This window comes from Polistes canadensis, unplaced genomic scaffold (assembly GCF_001313835.1).
Source record: "Polistes canadensis isolate GaletaPanama2010 unplaced genomic scaffold, ASM131383v1 scaffold_373, whole genome shotgun sequence".
NCBI classification, from domain to species: Eukaryota; Metazoa; Arthropoda; class Insecta; order Hymenoptera; family Vespidae; genus Polistes; species Polistes canadensis.
In genome coordinates, this window is record NW_014569920.1 from 15,632 (window position 1) to 36,232 (window position 20,601).

General features: G+C 28.9%; 5 protein-coding genes across 6 annotated transcripts; 2 read left to right on the plus strand and 3 right to left on the minus strand.

Moving 5' to 3' along the window:
- Positions 1-545: 545 nt before the first annotated feature.
- LOC106792069 (rhythmically expressed gene 2 protein-like) lies at positions 546-3,129 on the plus strand. 2 transcript variants are annotated; one of them, XM_014758190.1, is made up of 3 exons: positions 546-886; positions 1,177-1,468; positions 2,050-3,129. In XM_014758190.1, exons 2-3 carry the CDS (start codon positions 1,187-1,189, stop codon positions 2,521-2,523), a joined length of 756 nt encoding a protein of 251 aa, XP_014613676.1. In that variant the 5' UTR covers positions 546-886; positions 1,177-1,186; the 3' UTR covers positions 2,524-3,129. The 2 variants fall into 2 exon arrangements, with proteins under 2 accessions (XP_014613676.1, XP_014613677.1); XM_014758191.1 differs by lacking the exon at positions 546-886 and having other exon boundaries at positions 974-1,468.
- A 154-nt stretch (positions 3,130-3,283) lies between these two features.
- On the minus strand, positions 3,284-5,153 carry LOC106792068 (dehydrogenase/reductase SDR family member 4). The gene is made up of 5 exons (XM_014758189.1): positions 4,652-5,153; positions 4,285-4,462; positions 3,983-4,207; positions 3,612-3,746; positions 3,284-3,544 (listed from the first exon to the last, which is right to left on the minus strand). Exons 1-5 carry the CDS (start codon positions 4,759-4,761, stop codon positions 3,374-3,376), a joined length of 819 nt encoding a protein of 272 aa, XP_014613675.1. The 5' UTR covers positions 4,762-5,153; the 3' UTR covers positions 3,284-3,373.
- A 727-nt stretch (positions 5,154-5,880) lies between these two features.
- Positions 5,881-7,567, minus strand: LOC106792053 (peptidyl-prolyl cis-trans isomerase E). The gene is made up of 4 exons (XM_014758163.1): positions 7,202-7,567; positions 6,866-7,035; positions 6,318-6,677; positions 5,881-6,230 (listed from the first exon to the last, which is right to left on the minus strand). The coding sequence occupies exons 1-4, from the start codon at positions 7,233-7,235 to the stop codon at positions 5,913-5,915; spliced, it is 882 nt and encodes a 293-aa protein (XP_014613649.1). The 5' UTR covers positions 7,236-7,567; the 3' UTR covers positions 5,881-5,912.
- LOC106792052 (succinate-semialdehyde dehydrogenase [NADP(+)] GabD) lies at positions 7,514-9,520 on the plus strand. The gene is made up of 2 exons (XM_014758162.1): positions 7,514-7,606; positions 7,757-9,520. Exon 2 carries the CDS (start codon positions 7,767-7,769, stop codon positions 9,273-9,275), a length of 1,509 nt encoding a protein of 502 aa, XP_014613648.1. The 5' UTR covers positions 7,514-7,606; positions 7,757-7,766; the 3' UTR covers positions 9,276-9,520.
- Positions 9,521-9,969: 449 nt separating this feature from the next.
- LOC106792051 (organic cation transporter protein) lies at positions 9,970-20,155 on the minus strand. Its single transcript, XM_014758161.1, has 8 exons — positions 19,280-20,155; positions 12,978-13,161; positions 12,140-12,398; positions 11,532-11,830; positions 11,337-11,449; positions 10,923-11,137; positions 10,502-10,850; positions 9,970-10,426 (listed from the first exon to the last, which is right to left on the minus strand). The coding sequence occupies exons 1-8, from the start codon at positions 19,633-19,635 to the stop codon at positions 10,246-10,248; spliced, it is 1,956 nt and encodes a 651-aa protein (XP_014613647.1). The 5' UTR covers positions 19,636-20,155; the 3' UTR covers positions 9,970-10,245.
- Positions 20,156-20,601: the final 446 nt, after the last annotated feature.

Genomic DNA, 20,601 nt, shown 5'->3' on the forward strand with positions numbered 1-20,601 from the left:
TAAAATATATGTTGCATACAAATATACATACATATGTATAGAATATATAGAAAGAGAGAGAAAGAAAAAGAGCATATTTATAATTTTTATAAAATTTTTCATCTCTCTTGATATATCGTATAATTATCATGAAAAATATTAGTTTACTTTGTGTATACGTGTATGCAAGATTAAATGAAACACACGCACATACGTAAAGAGTAAATATGTGAAATTATTATTTAAATTCTTGTTATGAAATAATTATTACTTATAATAATAATAATAATAATAATAATAATAATCCATAATACTATTATCATAAAAAATTAGTATAACTCTATCTATATTTATCCATTATTGTCTCAATATTAGCAAACAATAATGAAGATAAAATATTTTATATAATGTAGTAAAACAAAATGATAAATTTGATAATTTTAAAAATGCAATACTGTGTTAAATAGAATAATTATTTTACATATTACAAGTAAATACAAATGTATATACTTTAAATATGTAACTTCTTAAGAAAAAAGGTATAATACGTGCAACAACATTCGTGAAATATATAATATTTAACTCATTTTATAATTTTATAAATAACGAATTGTGCTATAATAATCATCGAAAAGTTTATTCAAAACACGTATTATATTATTTCTATTTAAATGAATTCGTTCGGTTATATTTAGGATCGTATAAACCGTGTTTGAATTTTTCGTTCCGCCATTATCCGTAGATGGCATCACAATCGTGTTATTGCAAGCTTGCGCATACCATATATTTAGATGCAAGTGTTAACAAGAACACTGTTAACAAAGATTTTTCATTACTTTATATGGCCTTTTTTCTAGCCGGTTTCTACAGTTTAAATAAGAGTACGATAAAGATTGACAGAATAAAGGTCAGTCTTTGAATTTAAAACGATTTTTTATTCATGTATTTTATGTTTATTGTTTTATTGAAAAATCTATTGTTTATATAACATTAACGCTATATTCAAACAAAATGAAAACCATAAATGTATATATAAAAATATTCTTTTCTTTTTAACATTTTCTTTCGTATTTTGATCATTTCCATTCTATCGACAGTCGTGAAAGAAATAAAAGCTATTTCTTTCTTTTTATTTTTCCTCTGTTAAATCAAAGTGGTCTTCGAACGCTAAAAAAATATTATTACTATTGTAATTAGAGAGAATACGATGAATCGTGTGAGACCGAGATTAATAACTTTCGATGTTACTGGAACATTGTTAATGACAAAGTTAAAAGAACATTATACCGAGATTGGATATAAATATGGCTTATCAATCGAGCCGCATCAATTGGCGCGAAGTTTTGAAACTAATTTTCGACAACTCGCTATCGAACATCCAATATATGGAAAATATACTGGACTTGGATGGGAAAATTGGTGGAGAACGATCGTTCATAACGTATTTAAAGAACAAAATAAAAATATTCCTGATGCGACTCTTGATAAGGTAAACATTCTACGTTTATAGAATACGTAATACATTTTTAGATTGCTATATTTATAAAAAAAAGAGAAAAACAGTTCAATGATTGTTAAAAAGAGAGGTAAAATAACTAGGTTTAGCGATTTTATATGATCGGTGCGTTAAAAAAGAGAATGTACATGATAATTCGATGTTGATTAAAAATATGTTTCTCTCATTAATATTTTATTATTAATATTAATATAATCTTCTCATTAGTATTTACTTTGTTTCTTTGTAATAATAAAAATCAAAATTAGGACTCATCATTATCGTAAAATAAAAAAAAAAACAATTTGTTTTATTTGAAATAAATTATTTTAACGCGATATCAATTAGCAAGATGATCGTTGATGACCGATGTTTTTTCTCTCGGTGGGGCCTTGGAGGGTCGTTCTCGACCACCATTATTATATCGTTTTATATCTTATCTTAGAATAATAAATCTTAGCTATAAAACACATAAAACATGCGTGACAATCGACATTTTAAATGCGATGCATTATATTAATAATTATTATTATTGTAAAAGACTCGTTATAGATAATATTATTTACGACTCTTAGGTTGCTAGTGCCCTGATAAAATGCTATAGCACAAGTAAGTGTTGGCATACATACCCAGGGACAATCGAATTGCTCGAATACCTTCATAAACACAGAATAGTATTAGGAGTGATATCCAATTTTGATGTGAGATTGGAAAATATTTTGATAGATCTCAAGATCAGATCATTTTTTTCCTTCATATTGACATCATACAATTTTGGTAAAGAAAAGCCAGACAAATCGATATTTATGGAAGCTTTAAGATTATCAAATAAAGATCAACAAGTAGATATTGTACCTCGACAAGCTATACATATTGGCGATACCATAAATAATGATTACTTTGGCGCAAAAAATGCACAATGGAACGCTCTGTTGATCAATCACAGAAATAAATCTATTGACGAGGGGAATGTTTGTAAAGATGATATTTTTATAAATCTTCTAGATCTACAGAGGCATTTTGAAACGTTGTTAAATAAAACGAATTAAATATAACGTTAGAATTATTATTCATTGTTGGTTTCAAGATAATATTTTCAATAGTAGATTCATCATAAGTTGCAAAATTGACTGTTTCTTTTCTAATAGTATTATTATCATAACTACTTAGGTATTATAGTAATAGCAATTAACACATTGTGTTTAATGACTTTGTAGTACAATTTTATTTGTATTAATAATCCTTTGAGTATATTATGGACGCATATATACACCCAGCAATAGCAATCTACATGGATTAAGGGTGCATATATGCATCCAACGAAAGCAATCCACGTTGACTAAAAACATATATATATGTTTATCAATTTTTTTAATCTTCTTTTTTTGTTATTTAATCAACATAGTTCATATTAGCAGACAAGTCATTCTGACCCCAATAATTGCAACCATTAGGCGCATACCATCCATATAGAGTGCTTCTGCTATGAGCACTCAGCACTCAAAGGGTTAACTTTAAGATACCATTAGATATTAATATGTTAATAATATATTATTATTAGATGTATGTGTTAATCACGTGCAATAATGTTTCCAATTTCTTTATACAATTTATTTCTTGTTAAATTTAAAGAAAATATATATAGATATATATGTATATATATAAACATATATACTTTTAAAATAAATTGCAAATATGTATATTCGTTTTATTTTCAGTCAAATACCTTGAAAATTGATCATAGATCGTATATTAAATACCCAACATTTTATTTATATCCAACATCTTATAAAGATATATAAATATATAAAATAACTTTAACAAATATTTTGGATAAATTCTTATATTTAATTATTTTAATTAATAGATGAAAAAATTTATTCGCATCATGCTTATTCTTCAAAGCCTTGATTGCATACCACCGCCAGCTACAATTGTTTCCCCAGTAATATATGATGCATCTTCACTTGCTAAAAAGGCAGCAATGCCACTAATTTCATCTGGCTTTCCAAGTCTTGCAAGTGGAATCATATCCAAAGATATTTTACGTGCTGTTTCAGATTGGTACAACTATAAAGCGATAAAGATATAAAATTTATTTCCTTCATTACCGAATAGCAGAAATAAATAAACATACCGGCTGTGAAAATTTGGTTTCGATAATACCAGGTGCTATACAATTCACTCGAATTCCATATGGAGCTAAATTACTTGCTGAAGCTTTACAAAGCCCTAATAATGCCGTTTTACTTACCGAATAAACTCCAAGCAACTGAAATTATACAAAACAGAATATTGATAATGATCTAACTTATAATTAGATCATATTCTATATTAATTCTCCTAAAACTATAATTATTTGCGAGACTTGTGATACGCTTTACGGAACAAACATAAGAAGCTCCAGTCTTATTCACAAATATGGTATGCAGCTTCACGCGCTAAATCATAACGTACAGGGATAATTTATAAATAATAATAATTCTTTGATTACATAAAAATACGTACATCGAATGGTTGATATCCAGCTATCGACGATACAATAATTATCGATGGTGATTTACTATCCTTTAAAAGAGGTAAAGATTCTTTCATAAGTAAATATGTGGATTTAACATTAACATCAAATATTTTATCCCAGACATTCTCGTCGCTGTCTAGAACTGGCCCAGCTTGTGGATTTGCTGCTGCATTAGAAACCAAAATATCTAGACCTCCGAACAAGGATTTTGTCTACAATAATGTTGTTTATTTATTCTCAATAATCTCTGTAAAGAATATATTAAACATGTAATTTTTTTTTTATTTACTTCTTTGAATAATTTTTGTCTCTGTTCGGCTTTTCCAACGTGACAAACGGTACCAGAGACGGATAAACCTTCTTGGAGTAGTTCATTTACAGCTTTGTTTACGTTAGATTCTTTTCTACTACTGATCATAACTTTCGCACCTTCCTGAGCTAAACGTCTTGCTATAGAATATCCTATCCTATAAAAAGAAATTAGCTCTATAATCCTAAATACTTTATTTTTTAATTGCAATGTTATGAACAATATCTTTTATGCAATTTAAATGACATCGAACGATGAATATGTTGCTAACAAATATTTTAGTGTTTGAAATTTACATAGATACATAAATTATTATTTATACAAAATAAATGAAATAATTAATCACCCTTCCGTAGATGCAGTAACGATTGCAACTTTGCCTTCCAAACGTCTGCATTTTATCTGTGTATTGACACTGAAATTTCGTAGATTTTGACTTGCAGCTGTACGCAACATTTTAAATATGTTTAAAATGTCACGATTCTATGTTATAACAACTATTACTTAGACTTTGATCGGTATAATCATTCAAATGACTTTTCACTATTATACGTTTATCCAATAGTTATAATACAATTAATATGTGTCAGAATCATATACTTTGAACATAAATAAGAAGAGGAAATTAATAAAATAGTTAAGTAACTAGTGGCTTACAAGCTACATATGATCTATGCTCCAACTTATATGCTTCAATAAAATAGAAGAAAAGAATTTCCCTATCGTATTTTTTTATATAACTTTCGTTTTTAATTATAAGTATCAAATGATAAGCAATGAACTAAAGTAATTAGTGAATATATTAATTGATAGTGGGGATCCTATAGCCTGCGACGTGAAAATTGACCACCTACGTAAAAGTAAAATGTGTAATCTTAATTATGATTTGTTGTAATTAATTCATTTCTTTTAGTGAAGATTTTAACTTAATTTTTATCATGTAGTTATTTGAGTGAAATGATAAATATCATAAATAAATATTTTCGCAATAATTTAACAAAAATGGAATCAAGACATAACGTGTTTTCATTGGTGAGATAACAGAATTCATTTTAGCGCGCAATATTTGAACGTTAAAATGTTAATATCTTATCGATGATGGATTATTACTGATATTATTATTGATATATTTAATAATTGTTAACAATTTATTAACTGTTTTTACCTTTCGCAGTCAAGGCATTTTTACTAATGCCGCCTGCAAAGTGGGGCTTTTAAATCCATATTCTATTCAAATGTGATTGTTATTAAAACAAATCTGAATTAATTTACTAGTACTCTTTTAGATCCATAGAATATTTTCTAATAGCTTTTTCTATTATTTACAACTTTAATTTAAAAAACTCGTTATTTAAGCATTAATTTATAAAAAATAGAATATTAATATAAAATTAAATATATTATTGAGAAATATATTTTATGAAATAATACTTTACAAGTATATAGTACTAGGATAAACCTTTACAACAAAGAAAGCTCGACAGTCCTGACTAAAAAAAGTACAATTATTTTAATGATCAAAAATTGGTGAAAATTTGAATGCTCGAGTAAACAGAATCATTAAGAAAAACAACATTTCTTGCAATAATAACGTTTATCTTTTATTGTTATGTTAATTCTCCGCAAGCTGATATAACAACTTTTTGAGTCGTGGTGCCAGATTGTGTCCCATACTTTTCCATTTTTTTTAAAACATCTAAACCACTAAGGACATGACCGAAAACTACATGTTTCCCATCTAACCAATCTGTGCGTGCCGTACAAAGGAAAAATTGTGATCCATTTGAATTTGGTCCTGAATTTGCCATTGACAAAGTACCTGGTCCTGTGTGTTTCAATTCAAAGTTTTCATCCTCAAACTTGTTTCCATAAATTGATTTTCCACCAGTTCCATCATGGTTTGTAAAGTCTCCTCCTTGACACATCTACCATACAATTCATTAAGGATTCATGTGTTCTCTTACATTAATCAAAATTATATAATTTAAAAGTTAAAAAGTATAAAAGGATACAAAATCTGGAATAATCCTGTGAAAAATACTGCCTTGATATCCATAACCTTTCTCATGAGTACAAAGCGCACGAAAATTTTCGGCTGTTTTCGGTACGATATCTGCCCGTAGCATCATAATAATTCTACCCAACTCCTGCTTTCCAATGTTGATATCGAAATAAACTTGGGGGTTTTTCTTAGTCTTTTTAGATTGAGATGTATCATCCGTCTTAGAGTTTTCATCGGTTTTAAGCGTTTCGCCTGCATGTTCTTGCAACCAAGTGTCATCTGCCCATACTGGTTTTGATGAACCTTCCTTTATCTTTTGAGGCTTAGCAATGTTTACTCTTATCGTTCGTCCAAATAATTCGGAATCATTCTGGTGTTAATCAATATTGATAAATTACAATATAATCAATTGTTTTTATATATTATTAGATCAATATCTTATCGGTAAATACAACAAGACATTAATAATGCATATTTACAAATTTATTTTTATTTCATATTCAAAAGACAAAATTAAATATAAAAAATATAATTTTACAGTAATTATAATAAACCTACCATATTATCTATCGCAGCGGCTGCATCTTCAGCAGTTTCAAATTCAATAAATGCAAATCCCCTGTGTTTTTCAGATTCATAATCTAATGGTATTTGTACATCAATTATTTCACCAAATGGTATAAAAGCAGCATGTAATACTTTTTCATCTACTTCTTCTGCTAAACCACCTATATAAGATAAGAATATATATAGTTATATAAATTCAACAAACATAAAATCATTTTGATTACAAATGTCCAAAGAGGTTAGTCGAGTTGTTATCAGATATACATATATATTTATTATTTTTCGTTATTATCATTGAATGAATATATATAGCAATTATTAACCTACCGACGTAGATAGTTCTCTTTGTATTGCTACTCATACTTCTTGTGATCTTTCATATGTTTTTTCACTTCTTTTATATATGACTTAACCAAACAAACACGTCTCGACACCGACTTTATTATTGACTAAAAAACGACAATTGTCAGCGACATCATCGCCATTATCTCCGAATAGGGATGAAAAGGGATTAATGTCAAAGTACTTTGAGAGAACCACGTTGCGTTATATAAGATCAATTTGTCACGTTAATGTTCGCAATTGATATAGGAAGTTCAAACGTTGACGTAGTCTTTCGGCTTTGCTAAACTCTTACGGAAACAATCGTTTCGAAAAGATTACCTTATTGATATATTATTAAAGTTTAAACGTGACTTATTATCACAGGTTTTTATTGATTTAAACTTACAGGTAAATGGTATTGACAGTGAATTATTTATAAACATTTTATAATATCATTTAAATATGTACATTTATAAATCTTGTTGAATAATTGTTTCGTAAATGTATTAACATTTAAAAAATATTTTTTTTTTAAAGATTTTTATTATAATTTTTTAGACAGATTAAAATGCATTCATTAAGAGGAATAAAACTGAATGTAACCGTTGTTAACCGTGGATTACATTTATTGAGAGACCAGGCTTATATTGATGGAAAGTGGTTAAAAGCAAAGACTTGTCAAACATTTCCTGTTCTAAATCCAGTCGATAAATGCATCATTACAAATGTCCCTGATATGAATCAAGATGATACTCAAATAGCTATTGATGCTGCATCTAAGGCATTTGAGACATTTAAATCAACAACAGCAAAGGAGAGAAGCAATTTGTTAAGAAACTGGTATAATCTTATGGTTAAACATTCCGAAGATTTAGCACAAATTTTAACCAAGGAAAATGGTAAATCGTTGGCTGAATCCAGGGCAGAAATTAATTATGGAAATTCTTTTATTGAATGGTTTTCTGAAGAAGCAAGACGCATTAATGGTGAAGTCCTTCAAGCTCCCATTCGTAACAGAGAATTGCTTTTGTTGAAACAACCGGTTGGAGTATCTGCATTAATCACGCCATGGAATTTTCCTCATGCAATGATCACTCGAAAAGCAGGTGCTGCTCTCGCAGCTGGATGTACTTGTGTCGTTAAACCATCTGAGGACACGCCACTCACTGCACTGGCGCTGGCTGATCTTGCAGAAAAAGCAGGCTTTCCTAATGGTACTTTTAACGTACTAACAACGAGTATTAAAAATTCTGCTGCAGTTGGCAAAGAACTTTGCAATAATCCTGTAGTGAGAGTCGTGTCATTTACCGGCTCTACTGCCGTTGGAAAGATTTTGTATAAACAATGCGCAGGAACCATGAAACGTCTTAGTCTTGAACTTGGAGGTAATGCACCATATATCATTTTCAATTCTGCTGATTTGGATGCAGCTGTTACTGGGGCAATGGCCAGCAAGTTTCGTAATACAGGCCAAACTTGTGTTTCTGCAAATAGATTTTTTGTACAAACAGAAGTATTTGATAAGTTTGTTGAAAAATATTTAGTTAAAATTAACAGTGAAATTAAAATGGGCGATGGTAGCAAAGAAGGTATCACTCATGGACCTCTTATCAAGGATAGCCAACTGAAAATGGTTGATGATTTGGTTCAAGATGCAATCTGTAAGGGAGCTAAAGTACATTGTGGTGGAAAACCGTTACCTGAGCTGGGTCCATTATTTTATGCTCCTACGTTACTTACAGACGTTACCAAAGATATGAAAATATATAATAAAGAAATATTTGGTCCTGTTGCTGTTATTAATAAATTCCATAAAGAGGAAGATGTTTTGAAGGAAGCTAACAATACTCCCGTGGGATTAGCTGGATATTTTTATTCGCAAGATATATCCCAGATATTCAGAGTAGCAAGGAAGATGGAAGTTGGCATGGTGGGCGTGAATGAAGGATTAATATCATGTGCTGAGGCTGCATTTGGTGGCGTAAAGGAATCAGGATTAGGAAGAGAAGGATCTAGTCATGGCATAGATGATTTTGTTGATATTAAATACGTGTGTATAGGAAACTTAAGGCATTAATTATCAAGTAGTTAAAATTAAGCAGATATAATTGGTAATCTGAAACAAAATTCCGAAGTACAATTTTAAATATATATCTTCAGGGCTTCCATTAAAATATTCAAAGTTACTATTAGTTTTAACGTAATGTATACTTTTATAGTGAGAGTAAGTAAGTAATCATTGTATAGATTCAATTATATTATTCTACAATATACTATTATTTTTCTATTTTGAATATCAATAGTAAATTGAATGATAGATTATATTAATTCTTTTTATTTTATCTAAGATTACTCACATATGTATTCAAACACTAATGATAGAGTTATACATTATTGTGATTTATGTTTATTTAATATGATATATCTAATGAGTATTCTTTTTTTTAATTAATCAAACAAACGATGTGATGTCTTCTACGCAACTTGATTTCGATTTAATAGTTTATATACAACCGTACTGTTTGTTATTTGTAATGAAATATTTTAAAACTATTTTCTTATGTTATTATTATTATATATATTAAATATTTAAATAGTAAACGGAGAACAATAAATTCTGTTAATGATAAATGGATGGTGATATAATGATTTCCAGATAAGGGCATGTAAATGAATAAATATACCTATATGTGGATATACATACAAGGTAATTAGCGGCATAAGTAAGCAGATAGTGATTCTATATGAGAAATTAAGTCGAAAATGTAGAATAACATTTGTTCATATAAGGCTTTGTTTATTTTACATTTGTAACTTAATTTTTTATGTAGAATCATCAAATCTCTTCGGTTATCAGTAAAAATTTTCTTTCTCTAAAAACTCCTTAATGTTCATACTTGTTATTTTCAATAATGTCAATTTTTCACGAATTTGTCACTCGAAACATTTTTTTCTACCGGTATTATTATCGAAGCTTCGGTAAAAACTCCAATAACTTTGGGTATCACAATTTGTAAGAGTCAAACGAACGACATGGACTTTGTTCGCTATAACTTAGCCATTTCCACTGTCGGACTTGTTGTTTTTTGTGATCTCATGCTAGATCTATGAATTAGTTTACTTCGCATCACTTCGCCACGAAGGGATGCTCTCATCGAAATCCTCGTACTAGTTCTGCTGAATGATCGGAATATTTCTGGTGCCGGGGATTCTTTTTCTTGCGATTTCCTGGATTAAGAAGAAAAAAAGAAGAAAAATGAATGACAATTAGAAACATTATGTTGAATATTTGCGTATACTAACTTTGAGAAGCAGGGTACATCCCACATTTTTTGATTCAAACCAAAGTTCTCGCCATCTTCCAAAGTCTGTGGCAAATCCTTGTCTAACGTTTCTGGTAGGAAAAGAGTTAAGAGACCTCCTAAAATTCCAAAGATACCTAAAAGTAACAATGGAAGGATCGAAGAAATAATATTCAAATAAACTACGAAGGGTGCTAAGATGCTGGCGACGTATCCCATTATGTGAATCAATGCAACTCCTTGAGCACGTACTACGGTTGGTAAAACTTCAGCCGCGTATTGCAAGCCTATATTGTAGGAAATGTTTACCCAAAATCTACCACATATAGCAAGAGTGGCGGAATAAACATCTGTAAGGAAAAAGACAAAGTAATCAGTAGTTGGTAAAATGTAAAAATGAATATCCCTAAAAGATAACTTACTGTTTGAAATAGCACAAGCCCAGATACTGAAGATTCCAGATATCACCATTGAACCACATGCTAACCATCTTCTACCCCATCTGTCAAGGACGAGTGTCAAGAATGTGTCAGCCGGTAATTCGGTAGCTGCAGCAACGGTGAACGTGACGAAAACGTTTAAACCAAGATTGTCGACGTTCCTCACATGACCATCGAAGACCAGAGAGATCGCCATCCTTTGATCAAAGATTCGATAAATATAACGTCATTTTATATAAAATTCGTCGATCGAAGAATTCTGTAATTATCCAAAGATTGTTCAAAAATACATATGTGAATTTGAAGTTTTTCCTTGAATTATTTAAAAAATGATTTTCTTTGAGAATCGAAGTTTAATCGTTTTAAATCAGTTTGAAATTTTTTCAATGATCTTACCAAATTATTATGAATAAGATCGTAATCTTACGTAGCCGTGGACTTCTAAACAAATCCAATACGGAATAAGATTTGTCGGCTTCCTCTTCTTTATGCATTTTAGCACAGGTTTCCTACAAATGGCGACGGAAATATAAGAAAACGTGTTTAAATTCGTCCATAAATATCCACTTTAAAATAAAATAGAAATCCTACTTGAAATTGCTTGTAAATGTCATCGGGAACCTTGGTACCATTGATTCGTTCGAACTTTCTCAAGATCCCTATGGCTTGATCTACTCGTCCTTGACTGACTAACCACCTTGCACTTTCCGGTATTAACCAAGGTGATAATATAGCTAAAATTAAGGGAACGGACGTTGCCAAGCAGGTCATTCTCCAGTCGGCCAAAAAATAAGCAATCCAAGGTAAAACACAAGAGGCGAAAGTGAAGAAAATTGCTATCGACATGTTCGCTACGAATGTACGCCATTTTGGTCCGACGTATTCCAAGACTATATGAAAGATTAAAAATAATCAGTAAATATAAATAATTGAATGTGTAATACACTAAATACGACCATTAGAGTGAAACTTCTTTATTAAACTCTTATTAAACATTATGTTGTCAATAATATGATATGAACAATGCTTTTTTTTCTTACCCCTCTTCAAATGATCACATTTTGCATAATATTTTCATGGCTATAGTTTTTCGCGTAATGTTCTTATTTTAGTCACAACCTTGAAAAATTAACTTTCAACGCGATCAAAGAAGTTTCACTTCAATAATTATGATTTTCTTTTTAGATAATTATAATTACCTAATATATACATCATAGTAAAACAATTGTCGAAAGCAAAACCAAAGAAAAAACGACATGCGGCAAATTCCCAGAAACTTCCTGCGAAGATCGTAGCTACTCCTGATAAAAATCCAGTGATGTTTGCTCCAACCAATGCTGGTACTCGACCATATTTATCAGCGATCCATCCAAATATTAATCCACCAAAAATAGCGCCAACAAAAAAGATACTCTGGGCTGTACTTGGTAAAGCACTATTGTCACAAACCCATTCAAACTATGATCAAAAAATGAATACTACAAATTATAAGCTGAATAATAATAATTTTTATATTTTAAATTATATAGCACAAATATTAAACAGTGGAGTAACAAAAAAGTATTTTATAAATTGTTCTGCAAATATCTCATTCAACATATGCAATTGCAACAAAAATTAATATGTACAATTTATATAATTATATTGAATTCAGTATAATTTATAAAATAAAAGATTAACAATATAACGCAAAAAAAAACACAATATTTGCATTAATTCAGAATTTCAAGAAATAATTTATACACAAAAATATGGAAGTTCACATAAAAAACAATCACTTTTCAATAGATTGAGAATTAATCTTTCCTAAACCTTTTTGATTTCTCAAAGAAGTTCTACAAGGTCAATGACAGATAATATAATATCAATAATGCCCTTGACTGCATTAATAATATTCCTTGAATGGTTACGCCAACTTTCTAAATGTTTTCCGTATACTGAAGGGCAAATGAAAAAAAAAAAAGGGAAAGAAAGAAAAAGATTGCTAGCATCGATCTACGTCAGTCTTTCAGTTTCATATCTATTGAAATATCTAACCTCGGTTGCTATAGTTGAATAGGGAATCTCTGTATAGTTGAATTCCCAACCGTGCTGACACTTTTTTATTGACCACGTTGGATTGCTGATATTTATTCCATTTGACAGAATCTCAGTGTAATTAGCATCGTACATGGTACACTTTGAATAACCTTCCTTTCCAACTGGTATTGCTAATGCAATTCTGAAAAATTTTTAATTATTTTTTTTTAATACGAAATATAGGGAACTATTTTACAACATAGTTAATTGGTAACAGGCCGTGTTATGAGAAACTGCAAAATTTACTTATCTTTGATTTTATATCCAAATGATCGTAATTAAGCATTGCTCATTAAATCAATTATTGCATTACAGTATAGATATCTTTTTTATTTAGCGTACAATATTAGTGCTTGGTACGGCAGCGTATAAATTGTTTCGTAATTATTTATGCAATTTGTCTATCGTATTATATCAAAATCCTGTCTTTGAAATATCATGTTGTATGAGAATATTTCACACATTTTCTACTATGCTATATAGGATATTTCAAAATATGTAGGCATAATTTCAAGTTTAATTTCTAAAATAAAACACAAATTTCATATAATCATGAACCGGATATGATCTTGTATCCGAATTACATCTGCTTTTATTTTTCAATAATTCATACAACTTTATTAACTGCTACACTATTAAACAATGATGAGGAACTACTATGTCGTCGTATTGAAAACAGTTGTCGACTAATTCAAATAACACCTGGTATTTCTGAACGACTGAAAAGATCTATGACAAGATGTTTGGAAGTCTGCATTGTAGCTGCAAGTAACCACTTCAAACAGTTTTAATGAAAATCATGTAACAACGCGTATACTACAAACACAAGGTCATATCGGGTTCATATGATTATATGAACTTTTTCCTTATTTTAGCATACTAAAACCACTTTTGAAATTATGCTTACGTCTTTTAAAAATCCCTCTTTATCGAAACCATGTTCTCAAAGTATCCTGTTATGAAAGGGTTGATTGTATATAGGATGATCCTTTTCATATTTTTTTAGTCGTTTAAAAAATAAATTGATTATTTTTAAATTAAATAAGTAACTAAATGAATATAACTATAATTATGATGAATTTTATTATCTTACTCTCGGATATTTCAGAGATTATTTTAATCCTTTTGTAAATATGTTTACGAACATTGTTAGTACAATGATAACTTTTAAATCGGTTATATTTTTATACTTATCGAACCAGGCTTTTATTTCCCAGAATCGTAAACTCAGTCAAATGCACGATTACTTGATAAATCTTCAAAATTATTTTTCTCAATTTTAATATATGATAAAATTTGATTCTACATTTTGGATTTAATTTTTCATATAGAATCATCCCCTGCTCGCTTGTACCATTAGTTACAGGATACCTTGTATATGGGTAATTAAAATCTACGCATTATATTACATATGGCATATCGATCTAGAAAAATGTAAATTATCTTCGACAAATTCCAATAGGATCATTATTATTCTCCTTGTTGTTACTATTGCTCTACCTACAGCTATACAAAGGAATGCGTAATTGAGATTCAATCAAGTAAATTTATTCGATAGGAATGAAAATAACATTAGAACGAGACTACATATTTAATTATAAATTGATCGTTCAATTATCTAATACAATGCACCACAGAACGAGTAAAAGGTTTATTAAGAAGAAAAGTAGCAAGTAAATGAATCATATAAAACAAACATAATAATCAGCAAATCTTCATTAAAAACAATGGAAAGTTACAAAATCTTTAGAAATAATGTTGTTATTCGTATTAATTTGATCAACACATTGTTCGAAAACTTCCAGTTCTTTGGATGATGTATTTTCAGTTTATACGAAAGTATAAATATACGCCATAGTTTATCGATTCATTTAACACATACTTGTAAGTTTTCTTCAACCCGTTTCTTGAATATTGTCAAACACTTTGAGAAACGTGAATAATTACAAATGTTACACAAAATTGTTAATAAATACCTGCGAATCGTTCTAAATACGTTTTTTTCATTAAAAATTAGATAATAATGTAATAGAACGTTTATTCTCATTAGATTTCATATGTAGGATGATAAAAGAGTACAATTAACAAGCCAACTTCGTAAAATCATTGTCGGGAAATGGCAAATTAAAAAATACATCGTGCACATCTTACGATTATACGTCTGATATATATATATATATATGCATTTATGTTAATAAATACCTGCACGTATTCTTATAAGATAATAAGAAGAAAGAAATAGATTTAAAATGTAAATGGATGTTATTATCTATCATGTAAAAGTATTTGTAAGTATTACGAGATAAAAAAATTCGTGGAAAAATTGTATTCATGTTGTTAGTTAGCATGCAGTTAAAGCGAGGTCAATGGAATTATAGTCAGCGAAGGCCTCGACAATGTATTTCGACACTTTCTATGGTCGAACGCGCAAGTATCGTACCTTCAATACTTTCCCGTTTCTACTGGCTTTATAATAATGGATGTTCTTTGAAGTGTAAAAAGTTCAAAAGAATGTCGATAAATAAAAATAACAATAAAAAAATAAATATGTGAAGAGAGAGAAAGAAAGAGAGAGCGAGAGAGAGAGAGAGAGAGAGAGAGAGAGAGAGAGAGAAAGAGAGAGAGTGCGCGAAGAAGATTTTATAATAACCATTATATATAAGTATATATAAGTTATATATCGTCTATGTTCAAGCAAAAGACACTAACTAACACTTATGCTAATCTAAATTATTGTTCATTAAACAAATTTTTAATAGAAAACATCAGGTTTGAGAAAGTATGCTTTTTGTTAATTCTTTCTATTACGCTTTTTTCTGTAACAAATTGGATAGTGAACTTTTCCTGGATTGTTTAGAAAATTGTAACCAATGTAAGCTACATAAATCATTTTGGGCCAAAAATGTAGTTAGTGATTTTTGACTGAACATAAATGATATGCTCTCTCGTTCTAAAAATAAACAATTTCTCTTTAGTTTGTTTATTTTGAAAGATAATTTGTTTCAATTACACTATTGGAAATTTATTCAAATACAATTAATTATTAATTAACATAAAAAGAAAAAAACATACAATAGGAAGTTGTTTTTTCTACCATACTCAACGAAATTTACCGTATTATTGCATCACGTTAATTATTTATTACTTTTACGTTATTAATGTACAACCATAGTTTTTAATATTAAAAACTTAAAGATTAAACGTTTTAAATAAAGAAAAAGTATTATACAATTCTTAAGAAATTATTCGTCTATTGTATTGAAATAGAATAGAAGTTAATTGAGGAAGACAGAAGAACGGGAGTTGGAATCTTTTATAAATAGTTGTCTCTAATTGGATGTTAATTTATTTCTTTTTTATTATCTTGTATGATCGAGTATGATTAAGCATGAATCAACTATGGAAAAAGTTCGAACGTTTTTAAAGAAAAAGTTTGAACAATTAAATGTTAAAAACATCCAGATGATTCATTCGAAGATATTGGATAAGTTCGAAAATGATTTTAGCAAAAACAAAAGAAATAAATAAATAAATTATTATTTATTATATAATTTTCGAAATATTAATTTTAACTCAAATAAAACTTTCATCAATTTTTTGTTTTTTTTTTCTCTTTTTTTTTTTATATGGTAAAACTATTCCTAAGGTATTATAAGAACATTGCTTAATTGTAAACAAAATATTTATTTTATTAAAGAAATAGTTATTTTGATACACTCTGTAGATACTTTCGAAATGTTGTGTTAACGCCGAATGCTCCGTATACTTTAAATGGCCAAATGTACCAATATTTCCATCCTCAAAGAGGTGAGAGTGAAAACTAGACTGTCCCCCATCTACTATAGAACATTATCCTATCTTGGTCACGTAGCCAAATAAGAAAAAGACAGTTTCAAACGAATCGTTATTGTGGAATCGTTAAAGAAAGGATCGTCAAAATGATTGGTAAACCTTAATCACCAATAATTCATTCCTATGGTTGGATTATATAAAATAATGTATTACACTGCTAAGTAATATTGCCCTACTGCATTTGAAAAACTGTGACCACCTTTTTATTGAAACTCTACAGTGAACATGTTTTTCAGTAATATAAAATACATCCGAAAAGATGTTCATAATCTTTTTTTTTTTTGATAAATTAATCATTACACTTAATTGATCATATTAATCTATTTATCAAATAATTAGAAAAGTTCGTACCGTTTCTAGTTTTCCGTATAATTTACCTTTATTGATTAAAACTTTCACGAACGTTCTTGGTTATTTGATATTAGCAAAGAATATGTTATATATTTTAATATCAAGTATCCAAGAAAGTTCACGTATATTATAATCAATATGGATAAATGATACACAAATTTAAAAACGATATGGATTTTCTTGATTATTTGGAATTCAATCCATCGATAGACCTTTTTCGAGTATGTATTTATTTTTGTGGATATTCAAAAAGAATGTTAAACCAATTAAAATTATATGCGAATGAATCAACCGTAATAAATCGATGTATAAATTATACTTCTTTCGTGAGTTTCAGCGATGTCGAATATCATAAGGTTCGACAATAAAATCTTTAGGAAGTGAACGTCTCAATGATAAGAAAAATAAAAGAACAAAAGAAAAGAATTAACTAATAAACGATTATCCATTAATTAATTACAATTATAGTTCCGAACATGATCCAATTATTATCGTACTGATACTTCAACGACAAAGTGAAGATTTTATTTTATTGATAAAAGATAAAATGTAGTTCATGTATTTTTCATTGAGATAACGATAGATCTGTTTTCTTAATTTTTACTTTTAAGCGATATAACAAAAAATTAATCAAACTCGACGTATGCTTATTAAGAGCAAGATATTGAAGATACTCTTTAATATAAAACTATACATCTCGACATATTCTATACTGTGCCTTGTACCGTAATCTTATCGATTTTATCGAGTTTATAATCAACGTTATGCAAGTACATATTTGCACATATAACGTATAATAAGCAGAAGAGATATAGTAAATTTGACACAAAGAAATTTTTTTTTATCTATTATAAATAAATTATCCTTCGTCTGACAGCTTATTTGTTTGCAATGCGTACGTCAAATGACGCGTTTTATTTTATATTTAATATTTTATTAAAACTTATTTTTTTTTTTTATATATTAAAATATGCATAAAATCTTATTGGAAATCTATTTTTAGTTTACCGTTAGCCCTTGACAACAAAGACGAGGACACTCTCTCTCTTTTGTCTATTATTTTTTAACTTTTTTTCTTTCTTGTTTACATGTTTGTAAAGTTTATATCTATCATGTTAGAACGATTAATTTAACTTTTATCCGGTTAATCGTGGAAAATTATAGACATTCGATCTATTGTTTAGTTTTCCGCGAAAGACAATTTGTTTTTTTTATTTTGTTTAACCTTTCTCTTCAAGATAGTAAGTAACGCTCTCGGAAGTAATATTTATAAAAATAGCGAATACAAATCTCCTGCCAGCAATTTTCTTTCTTAAGACGATAACGAGTTTAACGCAATTGTTATTTTCTATCTGCAATTAATTTATATATAACAATTAAGAGGCTAACAATGATATTAATTTTCTTATATTCACATTTTTCATTGTTATTATATCACAAGATTACTTGCGTTTGCGAATGATATGTGCGTGTTCGTTGGTAATTACAAACCGACGTATTTTAAAGATAAAAAAATGTTTGAATATAAATGACCTCCTCTGTTTCAAATATTTTTCGTCGAGTTTATGTTAGAGAAATTCAAACGTTGGAAAAGATATCAAAGAAATGCACGAGCTCTCTCAAACTATCGATAATGATTGTGGCGTAATTTACCGGTGCAACAGCACATATATAAACGCATAGATACCTGGCAAGATTTCAAAAAGATTTATTCGCGCTTCTAATCCATCTATCCCTCGTCGCTTTCTAAAACGTCTGAGTTTATTATTAGTATATTAGACGTGAAAGAAAACCTTCGAGAGATCAAATTTAATCCGTTCCTTTAAAATTTCTTTTTATTTTATTTTATTCTTATTTTTTAATAAAAAGAAAGAATCAAATTTATTTTAAAACGCAATTCACTTTTCTTCCTTAAGAGACAAGATCAAATTTGTTCCTTCAAATTTTTGTTATTCTATTTTATTTTTTAATTATTTTATTTACTTTTTTCTTATTCAATTTAGTTTATTTTATGACAATTAGAAAGAATAAAATTTATATTAAAATGACATATTCACCTTTCTGAGGCGGTAAGATTTTCTAATTCTGGTACCCAACACCAATGTCCTTCCGGTACCAAAGTGAGAAAGATTTGAGAGAAATATACCCAAGCAACGAACGAAGCAAATGGTATCATCAGAATGAAGAGAATCTTTTGATAAAGTCCAAATTCCCCGACGTAAGGTAAAAGATCGTCGAAATCCATTTCTTTCAGATCCTTTCCATTGGCAAGTTGATTTTTAAGATCCTTTCCAGAGTTCTTACGATTCGCATGTTTATCCGTAGAATTTGAAGTCCGTGATAAGGTGTCACAGGTATTATCGGTTAAATTCAACCCAGTGGTTGTTGTATCAAGTTTTTCTTGGGGTGACATGTTTGTAAAACGTGATTTTCCAATTTAATTGTATTCTTTTAAATTAACAAAGGGAAGAAAAAAAGCTAAAAGATCTGTCGCGACTTCACATAGATATCAAATAAAAATCATCGACACTTTAAACGTTTGGATAAAAACACTTGATTTTCTTCGTTGTTAGATGATTATATTCTTTTTATAATAATATCTATGTCATTTGAGTTTACTCATCTAATCACTAAATTAAATAAGAACACGATAATGATTCTTTATTATCGTCCGACAATCACTATCGACGTTTATAACGTAGAAATCATAAAATTTCGTAAGTTATACAATGATTTATTTTTTTATTCGAAATTTATTGTTTAATCAAACAAGAAAACGTCATAAATAATATTAAAATCCGAATGTGTTTAGATTACGATCAGACATTTAAAGTCTAGAGGGATAGGGAGTTGTTATTTAGAACCAAGTCAAGCTAACCCCGCGGTGTCATCAACAACGGGTAAATCCTGAGAGAAGAGACATCATCACTGAAACGTTTATTCCTTAGCCTGCCTATATAGGTATCGACCGGGAGTTTATCCTTCCCCACTCTTTCTCTCTCTCTCTCTCACACACATACACACACATACATGCATACATACATAAACATAATTTTGCTCTCACTTGCTTCATAAAGAATTCAATATTCACTAAACGACATTGAACATAATGTAATTTGCAGTGATTGTCCTTGCTTTTGATATTCGTAATGTTTCTTACATATTGGATTTATTATTTTATCTTCATTAATCCTAAAATACGAGAATAAATATTTACATTAAGATAAATATTGATTTCTTTATTTTAACATATTCAGATACAAAGTAAATTGCAAATATGATGCATTCTATGATCTGTAATTCAAATAAGAAATAGAAATCATTTCTATTTAGATTTTAATTCGATTGGTACGAAACACATTTCTCAAATCGTATGGTT